Genomic DNA, 17,337 nt, shown 5'->3' on the forward strand with positions numbered 1-17,337 from the left:
ACTGATATGGACGACTATAACACGGTTACTCGGCATAGCTCGGTTAGGAGAGTGGCCGTGCTAGCAACCTGAGGGTTCCAGGTTCGATTCCCGCTTCCGCCATCCTAGTCACTGCCGTTGTGTCCTTGGGCAAGACACTTTACACACTGGTTTAAATGTAACATAGATATTGGGTGTCACTTTGTAAAGCGCTTTGAGTCACTTGAGAAAAGCGACATATAAATATAATTATCTGAGAGCCATATGTAGTCATCAAAAGAGCCACATCTGGCTCTAGAGCCATAGGTTCCCTACCCCTGGTTTAAGCATTAGACAACTTTTTACCTGCACTCTGCCTCCCGCTGTTTCCCACATCTACAAAGCAATTAGCTACCGACTGCCACTTACTGATATGGACGAGTATTACACGGTTACTCGGCATAGCTCGGTTAGGAGAGTGGCCGTGCTAGCAACCTGAGGGTTCCAGGTTCGATTCCCGCTTCCGCCATCCTAGTCACTGCCGTTGTGTTCTCTGGCAAGACACTTTACACACCTGCCCCCAGTGCCACCCACACTGGTTTAAATGTAACTTAGACATTGGGTGTCACTTTGTAAAGCGCTTTGAGTCACTAGAGAAAAGCGCTATATAAATATAATTATCTGAGAGCCATATCAATCAATCAATCAATGTTTATTTATATAGCCCTAAATCACAAATGTCTCAAAGGACTGTACAAACCACTACGACTACGACATCCTCGGAAGAACCCACAAAAGGGCAAGGAAAACTCACACCCAGTGGGCAGGGAGAATTCACATGCAGTGGGACGCCAGTGACAATGCTGACTATGAGAAACCTTGGAGAGGACCTCAGAAGTGGGCAACCCCCCCTCTAGGGGACCGAAAGCAATGGATGTCGAGCGGGTCTAACATGATACTGTGAAAGTTCAATCCATAGTGGCTCCAACACAGCCGCGAGAGTTCAGTTCAAAGCGGATCCGAGACAGCAGCGAGAGTCCCGTCCACAGGAAACCATCCCAAGCGGAGGCGGATCAGCAGCGTAGAGATGTCCCCAACCGATACACAGGCGAGCGGTCCATCCTGAGTCCCGACGAGCGGTCCATCCTGGGTCTCGACTCTGGACAGCCAGTACTTCATCCATGGTCATCGGACCGGACCCCCTCCACAAGGGAGGGGGGGGACATAGGAGAAAAAAGAAAAGAAGCGGCAGATCAACTGGTCTAAAAAGGAGGTCTATTTAAAGGCTAGGGTATACAGATGAGTTTTAAGGTGAGACTTAAATGCTTCTACTGAGGTAGCATCTCGAACTGTTACCGGGAGGGCATTCCAGAGTACTGGAGCCCGAACGGAAAACGCTCTATAGCCCGCAGACTTTTTTTGGGCTTTAGGAATCACTAATAAGCCGGAGTCTTTTGAACGCAGATTTCTTGCCGGGACATATGGTACGATACAATCGGCAAGATAGGATGGAGCTAGGCTGTGTAGTATTTTATACGTAAGTAGTAAAACCTTAAAGTCACATCTTAAGTGCACAGGAAGCCAGTGCAGGTGAGCCAGTACAGGCGTAATGTGATCAAACTTTCTTGTTCTTGTCAAAAGTCTAGCAGCCGCATTTTGTACCAACTGTAATCTTTTAATGCTAGACATGGGGAGACCCGAAAATAATATGTTACAGTAATCGAGACGAGACGTAACAAACACATGGATAATGATCTCGGCGTCTTTAGTGGACAAAATGGAGCGAATTTTAGCGATATTACGGAGATGAAAGAAGGCTGTTTTAGTAACGCTTTTAATGTGTGACTCAAAGGAGAGAGTTGGGTCGAAGATAATACCCAGATTTTTTACCGAGTCACCTTGTTTTATTATTTGGTTGTCAAATGTTAAAGTTGTATTATTAAAGAGAGGTCGGTGTCTAGCAGGAACGATAATCAGCATTTCCGTTTTTTTGGCGTTAAGTTGCAAAAAATTAGCGGACATCCATTGTTTAATTTCATTAAGACACGCTTCCAACTGACTACAGTCCGGCGTGTCGGTCAGCTTTAGGGGCATGTAGAGTTGGGTGTCATCACCATAACAGTGAAAGCTAATACCGTATTTGCGTATGACGTCATCATATGTAGTCGTCAAAAGAGCCGCATCTGGCTCTAGAGCCAAAGGTTCCCTACCTCTGCTCTACATAGTGCTTGTCTATAGTTTGTTACTTTAACAACGGAATACCTTCAGTCACGCTTCGTACAATTTTCTTGGACTTCAAAGATCGCAAACCACATTGTGGCAAGTGTCGTGACTTCAGATTTTTTAAAGTTTTCTGGGTTTTTTATGAGGTCAAGCAGCTGCAGTTTTCCCTCCAGTCTCAAAATTGTATCTCTTGTCACCTTGTGTTAATTTCTGCCTTAATGTAATGTATAAACAAAGAGATGCTCTCTAGCCTGACAGTGGTGACACTTTGATTCCAGTGCAGGATGCTGGCAGTCCCGGGTTACACCGTTAATAATCAACTGCCAGCCATCACACCATTTTAACCACGATCATTATGATAAAGGGCATACACTTAATTACAGGCCTGCTTAATTATAGCTCTGTTGAAGCTCGTTTGTTTGGTCAAATGCTAATTATACCACCACGCTCTTGGCAAGTCCTCATTTCAATCCCTTTTTTTTTTTTTTGTAGGCTGAACACTCTGGCTTATTTTCATGCAAATTTTATATCTGAGAGTTTTGTCTTTCTTCTTTCCATTTTCCTGTGCCGGGTGTAAGTGTGGCTTTGTTTGTGAGGTGAACATCTCGCCGACAAGATGAAATCAAGAATAATCAAGAATAATTAAAGTGGAAAAGGGCTGGGAAGGGCTGGCTTGGGGGAGAGAGAAGCAAAGAATAAAAAAAAAAAAAAAGCCTTTCATCTTGTCTCCATAGATGGAAGGAGGGGAGGCGTCGGAGATCGCTGAGATGTTGATAGCTTTGTTGCTTCATTATGCCATATATGGTTCCCTTCAAACTCTGAGAATTGAGGAAGGAGACATTTTTTGGGGGGTATTAAAGTCACATTTGAAACTGATTATTTTCTTCCTTCGTGCAGCCATGGATGACGTGCCCTTTGGAATCAATCAAAAGTTCTACGATACAACAAAAGAGGTAAAATACACAGACAACATTATTTAAAGATTGTATGTTCTGTATATTACTTTCATCAGAACCCCAAAAAGGGAATAAGCGGTAGAAAATGGATGGATGGATGTAAAATCATAGCCAGAGCTGTAGGGCGTCATTTCACCAGAGACCCAGGGGCATTCCTTAGATTTTTTTTATCTTTCCAACAGAAAATGCATTGTATTCTGAGTAATTTTTTTTTATCCATCGTCCGTGTTCTGCCACATCTTCCATTCAAGATCTCAAGGAGCTAAAGCAGTGGTTCTTAACCTGGGTTCGATCGAACCCTAGGGGTTCGGTTAGTCGGCCTCAGGGGTTCGGCAGAGGTCAAAACACACCCGACTCATCGTCTCAATAAAAACTTCTCCCTATTGGAGTTTATGCAGTCTAGTGTGAGTTTAGCGTAGTTTTTTTTACTTTGAACAAGGTGATGTTCATGCACGGTTCATTTTGTGCACCAGTAAAAAAACATGGCAACACTTTAGAATGGGTGAAAACATTCACCATTAATTAGTTGCTTATTAACATGCAAATTAGTAACATATTGACTCCTAACTAGTCATTATTAAGTACTTATTAATGCCTTATTCGGCATGGCCAAATTTTAACCCTAACCCTATAACCTTAACCTTAACCAAATAACTCTAAATTAAGTCTTTGTTACTTAGAATATGTTCCCCTAGTGTCCACCAACCTCTAAACCAAGTCTTTGTTACTTAGAATTGTCAGAGGTATTTGTTGATGAGCCCCAAGGTGCAGAGATGGAGGTAGGCAGGGAGTGAGCAAACATGATTTTAATATAAATACTAAGACAAAACCAAACAAAGGGTTCAAACCAAAAGCGCGCATGTAGGCGGATAAAAAACAAAAGGCCTTTAGCATAGAAGCTAACAAGAAACAAAAAGGAACTTTAGCATGGAAGCTAGAGGATAAGAAACGGAAAAACTGGAAATAGCTATGGCTAACAAAAACAGCTTACCGCTACGACGACCAGGACAAGATGTAGCACGACAGGTAATAGCTGAAATCAAAACGACACGACAAGAGCGACATGTGGCAACGACAATACAAATGACAATACAATACAATGATCCAGCCACTGACACAAGACAAAGGAGGTACAAATAGGAGCCGGCTGATTGGCAACAGGTGTGGCCAGATGCCAATCAGCCGCAGCTGAAGGGGGAACAAAGCACTCAGGGAACAAGACAGGAAGCTGACAAAATAAGAGCACTGGACAGGAACTATGGACAGGGAATACTAAACACACTGAGGAGGAACACAGCACTCAGGGAACAAGACAGGAAGCTGACAAATTAAGAGCACTTGACAGGAACTAAAAGACAGGAAATACTAAACACAGGAAACAGACAAATGCAGAGGAAAAAAACAAAACATAGACAAACTGTCAGGATCAAGCCTGACAAGAACATGTTCTCCTCGTGTCCAAAAACCTCTAAATTAAGTCTTTGTTACCTAGAATATGTTCCCCTAGTGTCCAAAAACCTCAAAATTAAGTATTTGTTACTTAGAATATGTTCTCTTTACTAAAGTGTTACCAAAATCACATAACTTTGTCTTGAATTTGATCAAAAAAAACATTTTATTTTTCACTAAGAGGGGTTCGGTGAATGTGCATATGAAACTAACGGGGTTCGGTACCTCCAACAAGGTTAAGAACCACTGAGCTAGGGACTATCACCGCAGACTTTGAGTGAAAGGCGGTCTATACCTTGGACTGGTTGACAGTCCATCACCAGTAACAATTATTGTACGCCATTGCCCCATTGTTTATGTGTTTAAAGCAAATATTGGCTTATCTGATAACTCCCAACGGTGGGTCAATTTCTAACTCTTTGTTTTAAGGTCAGGCTGTGGGACACATTAAGTAAACGCACATCTATTTGGTCTTCTGATTAATTGATTGAACTTTTATTAGTAGATTGCACAGTTCAGTACATATTCCGTATAATTGACCACTAAATGGTAACACCCGAATACGTTTTTCAACTTGTTTAAGTCGGAGTCCATATAAATCAATTCATGGTAAACTCAAGAATCTGGTTCTGTATAGACCCTTGTACTGTTTGCAAACAGTGATGACATTGGTGTTAACATGCGCACATTTTGGTCTCGGAAAAGTGGCAAAGTTGGCTTTCTATTTTCAAAATATGCAAGAGGATTAGCAACAGAGGACCAAGAAAATGACTTTAATAAATTAACAATGGCAAATGGCAACCGACTTTCAAAATTGTGTGGTATCACCAAGTGGACGGAAGACGTAAGTGGGCAAATATTCAGTGGCCAGGTATTTATACACATCATCGGATGTGTATAACTGTTGAGTTCGGGTCGCATAGTAGTGATGGTCCTGTTCTCAGGATGCAAAAGGACAGGAAGCAGAATGAAGGTAAGGTTCTTTAAATTTTGATAACAAGGCAATAACACTATAAAGCAGGGGTAGGGAACCTATGGCTCGCGAGCCAGATGTGGCTCTTTTGATGACAGCATCTGGGTCTCGGATAAATCTTAGCTGACATTGCTTAATATGATAAGTAATGAATGATTCCACTTGTAATCACGGTGTTAAAAATAATGTTCAAAATATAAAACATTCTCATGCATTTTTAATCCATCCATCTGTTTTCTACTGCACCCGTTCAAGATTTTGCGTTAATGGTAAGAAGTTATTTATTTATTCTTGGTTAGTGTGGGGCTTGCCCTCCTGGGGTTTGTCAGACCACCAAGGACCAACATGAGAGCCTGTTTCAAGGTTACAATATTGTTTTATTTTTCAATAAGTCTCTTAGTTACTTTTTAGCAATTGTATTTTTCTCTTTGGTTTTCGCTCGCGCTCTGGCTCCAGCCCCAACCCCGTCTCTCCTCCTGACTGCTGTTTATAACAGAGCGACAGGTGATTAGATAACAAGGCCCAGGTGGGCCATCCACGCACCTGTCGCTGATTTCGAGGCTTGTCCTGGAAACACCCCAGTTCGCTGCAGGCCAGCAAGCCACGCTCCCTCCACAGTTAGCTCGAGAATAACAATGTTATTAGATTAGATTAGATTAGATAGTACTTTATTTATTCCGTCAGGAGAGTTCCTTCAGGAAAATTGAAATTTTCAGCACAATCCCATTCAAGATTAGACAAACATTACAGGGAGACAGAACAGGATCGCTGACGGGTCTGCCGGCTTCCAGCGCCCCTTACAAAAAAGATGAGATACAGGTAAACAAGGGGGGGGATGGGAGAAAAAAATTGAAGTTTAAAATAAAATAAAAAAATCAGTCTTAGCCTGGGCCCTGAAGGGGGGGTGCAGACTGAGGCCAAGGGAAAAAAACAACAACTCATAGCCATAGAACACATCCCTCTTACATGTGTGTAAGAGAGAAACATCAAACATCAAAGAACACAAAGGACAGACATTAAAGACATTAAAGCAGCATATACAACCAGACACTCCTCATACAGCTATGAATAAAAAGTAAAAGAAACATATCCACTGTGGTGGCCTCTGCGGTGTTCCACGCCATCGTCCGCTGGGGGTGGAGGGAGCATGGCCAGAGACAGGAGCAGACCCAACAAAGCAACCAAGACAGCCGACTCCACTCTCGGCCAGTGTCCAGTCCGCATGGATGAGCGAGGATACGTCCAAGGTGACTGAGGTGTCCGACACCTGCTCACCCAGCCAAGACACCGCGAAGACTCTCCGTCCCAGCGCTCATTGTTAGCTCCGCAGCCCTGTCCCCTCATCCGCATCTCCTCCGGTCCCTCCAAACCGACTCCGGTGTGGCAAAGACCCTGCAGCTGGTCTCCATTACAAAGAATAAGAGACCTACTATACGCTAGAAATGTTGGTCTTCCTTAAAAATGCACGCGTTTAGTTTTGTTCAGTGTAAAAAAAAATATATATTGTATGACTCTTACGGAAATACATTTTAAAATATTTGGCTTTTTGGCTCTCTCAGCCAAAAAGGTTCCCGACCCCTGCTATAAAGGGTGTGCCGCTCGGAGAAGAACAGGAAGCCCAAGGCAAAACATAGCTTAGCGTAATAAAGTCTTCAACACAAGCAGTCGCGTGTAGCATACAGACTACGTGAAAACAACAAACCTGAAATGCCAAAAGTCGTATTAGGCTAACGATATACCTGCGCCAAGTGAACAGGAAGTGGGTATAGAAGTTGAAAATTTTCCTAGACTACTCCTCTCCTGTCCACCACATTCCCTGTCTTTCCTTTCCTTTCCTTTCCTGCCTTTCTGTTTGTCCTCTCTGCTTTCCGTTCTTCTTTTCCACCCGTCTTTCTTTGCCTTTTTCTTCCATCTATTATTCCTTCCTTTGCTATCCTATCCACTGCTGTCCTTGCCTCCACCCTGAGTGATGAATGCGTGCACTCAGGCAAAGCTGGCTCAATGCAGTCCATTTGGCTGGCTGGCGGCGGTTGTCACCATAGCCGGTTTGTATTGACACAGAGGGAGAGGATTAAAGATTTTAAGCATGCTTACTTAGCCATGAGCCTAACCGCCATGTTCCTTGTGTGTTTTTTTTTCTTTCCTTCCCTTCTCCCTCCTCTCCATGCTTTTGATTTCAGATGCAGCGAGTCAATTTAATGGGCATTACGATCAAATCCCTGGCACAGATCGAGGAGGAAGTGAGTAGAGGCTGCAACGCTCGACTGCAGCTGCCGCCGCTGGCCTAGAATGCAAAGCAAACAATCTTGGGCTTGTAATTAAGTGTCTGAGACAGCGAGACCCTGTTGGCTCCACTAAGCCCCAATTGAATAAAAAGCATGGCCGGCGAGGCAGCCATTCCCTCTTAAAAGCTTTGTCTACTGTTCCAAAGCCCTTGACTTGTATTCCCCAATTCGTCCCCCCAAACAGTTCAATCAAGCATCTCTAGGAACGACGTAGAGTTCTAGAGGTTTCGATCTTTTTAAAATTCACCACGAGCAGGCGAACACGCTCAATTTGCTCCCCATTTCGGATGAAACACTAGCCTGCAGGAATGGTTAAGACCCGGTGTGTGTGTGTGTGTGTTTTTAATGGAGGGACAACCCCCCCCCCCCCTTCTCTCTCATTAGCACAGCACCGCGGTATCAGAACTGCCAGGAAGTGACAGACCACTGTAAAAGAACAGGTGCTGTTGGGTTTGAGATGTGTTACAGAGAAAACACTCCCTCATCAAACCCCGGTGTCTGTTCTGCACTCTGCCTCTGTTTCCTGTCACAAACTATCCAAATCACACAGAGTCGCCATGCTGTCATACGGTCACCTGATTGAAGCTCACTGTCAAAGCAGGTATTAATGGTGTGTGTGTGTGTGTGTGTGTAAGCCCAACCTAGATACAACCTGGCCGATCCGGTCTCTCCCTCCACAACTTGTCGCTCCCTCACCACCTTCCTTTCTTTTTTTAGTGAGTGTGATTAGCAGGCGGACACATGGCGAGCGGAGCTGGGGGGAAAGGGAAGGGCATGAGAAATCATTAATTACAGCCGTGCTGGAGCTGATGAAGTAAATGCAAGATAGTGTAACACGCTGGATTTAGTCAAGTGGACGACAGCACAAGATTAATGGCGGGGGCCCGGCTGATGAGGATGAAGTCGCAGCTTAGCTTGATAATTAGTTTCCAAGTGGAAGCATCCCTCACCATTGTGTTATTTTACTTCTCGTTCTTTATGTTATTATACCAGGGGGATAGCTGCAGGGAAAAAAGGAGAGAATATCACGAGGAAGACTTTTCAAACATGCCAAAGACAATGGGTGATTTCCTTAGATAACAAGAATGAGCCAAGGCCAAACCGTTCTGATTTGGATTAGCACCTTCAACAGTTGATACACCCCTCTTTCGGATTATTCAATAAGACCCATTAATTATTCACAGAGAAATACAATAAAACCCTGTAAACTGTGACGGAAAAATCGAATTCTGCAACATTTTACAGATCCTCAAGATATAACTGAATTTTGCTTCACCCATGTTCTCACCCCTACCGCGGTTTTCTGCGACATGGTGGTTCTTTCTCTCTATTCAGTACTTTCACTCTTTCACAGGCGTTTTTGTGATGGTTGCCGCCTAAAATATCTACTTTTCGCTGGCAGCTTTTTCACGAATTTGCCGCAAATTTGTAAGAAGTTGTTTATTTATTCTTGGTTAGTGTGGGGCTTGCCCTCCTGGTGTTTGTCAGACCACCAAGGACCCACATGAGAGCCTGTTTCAGGGTTACAATATTGTTTTATTTTTCAATAAGTCTCTCAGTAACTTTTTAGCAGTTGTATTTTTCTCTTTCGTTTTCGCTCGTGCTCTGGCTCCAGCCCCAACCCGTCCCTCCTCCTGGCTGCTGCTTATAACAGAGCGAAAGGTGATTAGATAACAAGGCCCAGGTGGGCCATCTACGCACCTGTCGCTGATTTCGAGGCTTGTCCTGGCAACACCCCAGTTCGCTGCAGGCCAGCAAGCCACGCCCCCTCCACAGTTAGCTCGAGAATAACAATGTTATTACAAAGAATAAGAGACCTATTATACGCTAGAAATGTTGGTCTTACTTAAAAATGCACGCGTTTAGTTTTGTTCAGTGTTAAAAAATATATATATTGTATGGCTCTTACGGAAATACATTTTAAAATATTTGGAAGAGGAAGACTTTTCAAACATGCCAAAGACAATGGGTGATTTCCTTTGATAACAAGAGTGAGCCAAGGCCAAACTGTTCTGATTTGGATTAACACTTTCAACAGTTGATACACCCCTCCTTCGGATTATAAACCCATTAATTATTCACATAGAAATACAATAAAACCCTGTAAACTGTGACGGAAAAATCGAATTCTGCAACATTTTACAGATCCTCAAGATATAACTGAATTTTGCTTGACCCATGTTCTCACCCCTGTTGCGGTTTTCTGCGACATGGTGGTTCTTTCTCTCTATTCAGTACTTTCACTCTTTCACAGGCCTTTTTGTGATGGTTGCCGCCTAAAATATCTACTTTTCGCTGGCAGCTTTTTCACGAATTTGACGCAAATTTGTAAGAAGGTGTTTATTTATTCTTGGTTAGTGTGGGGCTTGCCCTCCTGGTGTTTGTCAGACCACCAAGGACCCACATGAGAGCCTGTTTCAGGGTTACAATATTGTTTTATTTTTCAATAAGTCTCTCAGTAACTTTTTAGCAGTTGTATTTTTCTCTTTCGTTTTCGCTCGTGCTCTGGCTCCAGCCCCAACCCGTCCCTCCTCCTGGCTGCTGCTTATAACAGAGCGAAAGGTGATTAGATAACAAGGCCCAGGTGGGCCATCTACGCACCTGTCGCTGATTTCGAGGCTTGTCCTGGCAACACCCCAGTTCGCTGCAGGCCAGCAAGCCACGCCCCCTCCACAGTTAGCTCGAGAATAACAATGTTATTACAAAGAATAAGAGACCTATTATACTCTAGAAATGTTGGTCTTACTTAAAAATGCACGCGTTTAGTTTTGTTCAGTGTTAAAAAATATATATATTGCATGGCTCTTACGGAAATACATTTTAAAATATTTGGAAGAGGAAGACTTTTCAAACATGCCAAAGACAATGGGTGATTTCCTTTGATAACAAGAGTGAGCCAAGGCCAAACTGTTCTGATTTGGATTAACACTTTCAACAGTCGATACACCCCTCCTTCGGATTATAAAACCCATTAATTATTCACATAAAAATACAATAAAACCCTGTAAACTGTGACAGAAAAATTGAATTCTGCAACATTTTACAGATCCTCAAGATATAACTGAATTTTGTTTGACCCATGTTCTCACCCCTACCACGGTTTTCTGCAACATGGTGGTTCTTTCTCTCTATTCAGTACTTTCACTCTTTCACAGGTGTTTTTGTGATGGTTGCCGCCTAAAATGTCTGCTTTTTGCCTGGCAGCTTTGTCACAAATTTGCGGCAAATTCTGTGATGCTTTGGAAGCTTACTTGTTCTAGTAATATTGCGTCAACTTCTGATTTTATGGGGTGTGCTTTTGTATCCTTAAAGGGGAACATTATCACAATTTCTGAAGGGTTAAAACCAATAAAAATCAGTTCCCAGTGACTTATTTTATTTTTCTGAGTTTTTCTCAAAATTTTACCCATCACGCAATATCCCGAAAAACGGCTTCAAAGTGCCTGATTTTCACCATCAGTATATCCACCCGCCCATTATTCTGGGACGTCACAGCGTGAAACCACCAGAAACAAACATGGCGGATAGCACAGAAAGGTATAGCGATAGTAGCTCGGATTCACACTCGGATTTCAGCGCCGTAAGCAATTCAACAGATTACGCATGTATTGAAACGGATGGTTGGAGTGTGGAGGCAGGTAGCGAAAAATAAATTGAAGAAGAAACTGAAGTTATTGAGCCATATCACGACACACAGCGGCACGGGAGGAAGCGAGGATGAATTCGGCGATCGCCTTCTAACCAACGATTGGTATGTGTTTGTTTGGCATTAAATGTGGGTGGAGGGAAAGGCTGGGTGCAAATATAGCTACAAATGAGGCATAATGATGCATTGTGTACATACAGCTAGCCTAAATAGCATGTTAGCATCGATTAGCGCACAGTCATGTCGTGACCAAATATGTCTGATTAGCACACTCCACATAAGTCAATAACATCAACAGAACTCACCTTTGTGCATTCATGCACCACCTTATAAGTTTGGTGGACAAAATGAGACAGAAAAAGAAGTGGCATAAATCACGTCTTAGCCAAGACATCCAGGGGGTTTACCTTGCTCGTCTGCGGGAACAGACTGCCGTCGTCCCTGAATAGCTCACGCATTCCGGCAGATTCAGTGGTGGTCTATTTTCCAATATTGCTGATTTCTTTGACTTTATCGTTGGAAATGCATCTGTTTTGAGTGTCGCAGGATATCCACATATTCTTGCCATCTCTGTCATAGCATAGCTGTCGTCAGTAAAATGTGCAGAACAAATGAGGGACTTTCGCATCTTTTGGCCATTGGTGCAACTTGAATCCCTCTCTGTTCGTGTTATTACACCCTCCGACAACACACCGACGAGGCATAATGTCTCCAAGGTATGGGAAAACAGTCGAAAAAACGGAAAATAACAGAGCTGATGTGACTTGGTGCGTGTAATAAGATTGAGAAAATGGCGGATCGCTTCATGTTGTGACGTCACGGGTGAAAGGTCATCGCTCCGACAGGCTATCAATTGAAAGGTGCTTAAATCGCCAAATTCACCCTTTTAGAGTTCGGAAATCGGTTAAAAAAACATATGGTCTTTTTCCTGCAACATCAAGGTATATATTGTCGTGTTGTGCTTGTAGCGTAAAAGCAAGACAACCTCGTGTATCGTTGACACACAAAAACGTGTGCGTCCTTTATTCTTTTAGAACAAACCAGACTGACTTAAAACACTCAAAAATGGCGGGGACAACAAACCCCCACCTTTGGGAGAATCTCCTGACGGCCACTTAAAGGGGCCGCGCCGAATTAACTGCAACAGAACAACCTTGTCATGTGCCTAATTGAACAGTACAGTGAAACAGAACAACATTGTCATGTGCACAATCGAACAGTACAGTGAATAATAACAATAAGGTCAAGCACTAGGTGTGGCGAATTATGTCCGTAAATCAACCGCTACACACGTCCCCCCAGAATTCGCCATCACTAAGGAAAATAAACGGTCAATAGACAGGGGCACGAACAGGTCTACCAGACCGGGTGCGCCGGACTGGTACTAACGCCGGGGAGTCAGCAGGGGGAACCGGAATGGTATCTGCACAGTCCAAGGTACCGAGGGATTGCTCAGAAGGATGCAAAAAGTCATTACGAGGCCTAAGCAAAACGGGCGGACGACCCCGGCGTGGGGGTACAGCTGTGGTAACCGGCTGACTAAGATCTAAGTGGGCCGCTTTCAGCCGGTCCACCGTGATCTTCTCAGACCGACCCCCGATATCCAAGAGAAAATGTTTGTCCCCGCTCTCTAGGACGCGAAATGGCCCATTGTAAGGGGGCTAAAAGGGGCCGCGGTGGGCGTCGTGGCGGACAAAAACAAAAGCTGCACCCCTTAAAGAAGTGGGAACATGAGACGGCGTAAGGCCGTGCTGAGAAGTGGGGATGGGGGCAAAACCCTTGGCAGCATCGAGGAGAGCAGCTCGTTGCTCACCAGCGGACCAAGATGCCGTCGTGCTAGGAATGAAATCACCCGGCACACGTAGGGGCTGCCCATACACCAACTCTGCCGAGGAAGATTGCAGGTCTTCCTTGGGGGCAGTCCGAAGGCCCAGCATTACCCAAGGGAGTTTGTCTACCCAGGCGCTGTCCTTCAGGGACGCCCTAAGCGCTGCCTTCATGGATCTGTGAAATCGCTCACACATACCATTGGCCTGTGGGTGATACGCCGTTGTGTGGTGGAGTTTCACTCCCAAGCTCTCGGCCACAGCGGCCCAAAGCTCAGAAGTGAACTGCGAGCCCCGGTCGGATGATATGTCCGACGGGGTACCGAAACGGGCAACCCACGTACAAATGAACGCGCGTGCCACCTCTGCGGAGGTGGCGGACGCCAGAGGTACTGCTTCCGGCCAGCGGGTGGTCCTGTCAACCATCGTGAGAAGGTATGTGTAGCTGCGTGAGGATGGAAGAGGGCCGACCAAGTCCACATTGACATGGTCAAAACGGCGCTCCGGAACCGTAAACGGTGCCAGTGGAGCCCGCGTGTGGCAGTGCACCTTTGAGCGCTGGCATGCTACATAGGTGGAAACCCAGTCCCTAACATCTTTCTTTAATCCCCGCCAGACAAATTTTGCAGCTACTAGCCGCTGGGAAGGTTTCCTCCCCGGGTGAGAAAGGCCGTGGATGGAGTCGAAAACACGCCGCCTCCAACAGGCGGGCACAAGGGGCCGTGGCCTACCGGTAGCGATGTCACAAAAGAGCATTACCCCTGTGTCCTCAAAAGGGACCTCAGACAACCGTAACCCTGTGGTTGCAGCCTTCAGAGCTTTGATGTCAGGGTCGTCGGCCTAGTCAACTGCCATTTGAGCAAAATCGAGCCCGACATGGACAGCGCCAGCGACAGCTCGGGAAAGGCAGTCAGCAACGACATTGCTCTTACCAGCAAGGTGTTGGATGTCTGTCGTGAACTCTGAGACGTAGGAGAGGTGCCTCTGCTGCCGAGCCGACCACGGTTCAGCTGTCTTGGCCATCGCGAAAGTGAGCGGTTTGTGGTCCACAAAAGCTGTGAAAGGCCGGCCCTCAAGCAACGAGCGGAAATGGCGTATGGCCAGATAGAGGCCGAGGAGCTCACGGTCAAATGTGCTATATTTCCTCTCGCAGGGGTGCAACTGCCTGCTAAAGAAAGCTAAAGGTTGCCAAGTGCCGCCCACCCACTGCTCATGCACTGCACCTACGGCATAGTCTGACGCGTCCGTGGTGATTGCAATGGGAGCCTCGGGTAATGGGTGTGCCAGCAGGGTAGCGTTAGCGAGAGCAGACTTGACCCCCACAAAATCACTGTGCCGCGTGTCAGACCAGTCCACCATGTGCTTGGGAGCAGCTCCTTTAAGAGCATCATACAGCGGCCGCATGAGGTCAGCTGCCCTGGGAATAAAACGATGGTAAAAATTTACCATGCCCAGGAACTCCTGAAGAGCCTTAACCGTGAGTGGGCGGGGGAAGTTTGCGATGGCAGCCACCTTTGCTGGGAGGGGAACTGCCCCGCACTCCGTGACACGATGACCGAGGAAGTCGATCACAGACACCCCGAATTGGCACTTAGCCGGGTTAACAATGAGCCTGTGTTGGCTAAGACGCTGAAAAAGAGTCCTAAGGTGGGTCACATGTTCGGCTTGCGAGGTGCTTGCTACCAGGATATCGTCCAAGTAAACAAACAAAAACGGCAAATCACGCAAAACAGAGTCCATCAACCGCTGGAAAGTCTGTGCGGCGCTCTTAAGGCCAAACGGCATACGTAAAAATTCAAACAGTCCAAATGGGGTAATTACCGCTGTCTTCGGAATATCAGAGGGGTGGACCGGCACCTGATGATAGCCCCGGACGAGATCTACCTTAGAAAATACAGTTTTACCAGCCAGGTTGGCGGAAAAGTCTTGTATGTGGGGGACCGGTAACGGTCCGGGGTAGTCGCCTCGTTGAGTCTGCGGTAATCCCCGCACGGCCGCCAACCACCTCCGGGCTTATCCACCATGTGGAGGGGCGACGCCCACGGGCTGTCTGAGCGGCGAATTATCCCGAGGCGTTCCATGGTCTCAAATTCAGCTCTAGTGATGGAGAGCTTAGCGGGGTCCAGGCGCCGGGCACGTGCGTGCACAGGGGGGCCCGTGGTGGAGATGTGGTGTTCCACACCATGTTTGGTGGTAGCTGACGAGAACGTGGGCTGCACCAGGGTGGGGAAATCGGCGAGGAGGCGCAGAAAAACGTCTGCGGTGGGTAGCATGCTGGAAAGTCTGATTGAGTCTGTCGCGCTGAGACTGCACTTGTAGGAGCAGAACGTAATTGCATCCACCAAACGCCTGTTTTTAACATCCATAAGGAGGCCGAAAGCACAGAGAAAATCTGCCTCGATGAGCGGCACTGTCACTTTAGCAGTCACAAAGTTCCAACTGAAACGCTGTCCACCAAAACACACTTCCACGTACCGTATTCCATAAGTGCGGATGGGGCTGCCGTTGGCCGCTTCCATGGGGGGGCCATGAGACTCAGACAGCATGTCCAACCTTGATGCTGGCAGGACACTCTTCTGCGCGCCCGTGTCACACAGGAACCGACGTCCAGAGAGGGAGTCTTGGATGAAGAGCAGCCTGCCAGTACTGCCGACACTCATGGCTACTGCTGAGCGCCGGCCCCGGCGTTTCCCGGCGGCGGTCCTCGAAAACTGCACGGGGGGCGGCAGCGCCTGGCTTTTGTCCCGAACTTCGCATGGAAAAAACATAGTCCAGAATCCGGTTGCCGCCTGGGGGCGCCGCTACCGCGGCGGTAGCCGCGATAGTGGGCGAATCTGCCTCAGCCGGTAGAAATGCAGCCACATAGGTCGGTTGGGTGGCTACAAAAACTTTATCCGCTTCCGCAGCTAGTTCGCGGCAGTCCAAAATGGCGGTGTTAGCCAAAGCAGCCCGCACCTGAGAAGGCAGGAGTGTCAGGAAAAGCTGCACGAACAGGAATCCTGGGCTGTGCTCACCCAAGAGGTTTAGTATTTTATCCATGAGTTCAGAGGGCTTGCAATCGCCAAGCCCCTGCAACGAAAAAAGGCGGCGAGCTCTCTCCGCGTCGGTAAGTCCAAATGTCTGTAACAGGTGAGCCTTCAACGTGAGGTACTTGTTCCTCTCCGGTGGGTGCGTAAGGACGCTAGCCACTCTGGACCCCGTCGCGCTCCCGAGGGAGGACACGACATAATGGAACTTAGTGTCGTCTTCGGTGATACCTCGCAGGGTGAACTGTGCCTCGGCCTGGGCAAACCATACAGTCGCAGAAGATTCCTAGAACTCGGGCAGCTTCAGAGAAACTGCATTCGCCGTCATGGTCGAAAAAAAAAAAAATCCACTGAATTCGTTCAGTGAAGCGTCGGGGTCACCAGTGTTGTGCTTGTAGCGTGAAAGCAAGACAACTTCGTGTATCGTTGACACACAAAAACGTGTGCGTCCTTTATTCTTTTAGAACAAACCAGACTGACTTAAAACACTCAAAAATGGCGGGGAATACAAACCCCCCCCTTTGGGAGAATCTCCTGACGGCCACTTAAAGGGGCCGCGCCGAATTACCTGCAACGGAACAACCTTGTCATGTGCCTAATTGAACAGTACAGTGAAACAGAACAACATTGTCATGTGCACAATCGAACAGTACAGTGAATAATAACAATAAGGTCAAGCACTAGGTGTGGCGAATTATTGTCCGTAAATCAACCGCTACAGTCGCTTACATAGGTCTGGTGATAATGTTCCCCTTTAACCCCTCAGAGCACAGAATTTGAACAAACCTACAACTCTGCTTTATTTTATATAAACTTAATCCAATCCAATCCAATCCACTTTATTTATATAGCACATTTAAACAACAAGAACGTTTCCAAAGTGCTGCACAGTCATGTTAAAAACAATATTAAAAATCAATATTATGCTCCACCAATGACTGAATAAAAACAAAAAATAAATAAATATAAAACCAATATAAAAATAAATATGATTA

General features: G+C 46.1%; 1 protein-coding gene across 3 annotated transcripts in view; it reads left to right on the forward strand.

Moving 5' to 3' along the window:
* mvb12bb (multivesicular body subunit 12Bb) overlaps positions 1–17,337 on the forward strand; it is a 125,519-nt gene that overhangs the window by 95,198 nt on the left and 12,984 nt on the right. Inside the window, exons 8-9 of one of the 3 annotated variants that reach the window (XM_061905030.1) lie at positions 3,079–3,134; positions 7,740–7,799. In XM_061905030.1, coding sequence (XP_061761014.1) covers positions 3,079–3,134; positions 7,740–7,799 — 116 coding nt within the window. Of the gene's footprint in view, positions 1–3,078; positions 3,135–7,739; positions 7,862–17,337 lie in introns of those variants that run through there. The other 2 variants (XM_061905029.1, XM_061905031.1) reach the window with 2 other exon arrangements.

The sequence above is a fragment of the Nerophis ophidion genome, linkage group LG07 (assembly GCF_033978795.1).
Source record: "Nerophis ophidion isolate RoL-2023_Sa linkage group LG07, RoL_Noph_v1.0, whole genome shotgun sequence".
Taxonomy (NCBI): Eukaryota; Metazoa; Chordata; class Actinopteri; order Syngnathiformes; family Syngnathidae; genus Nerophis; species Nerophis ophidion.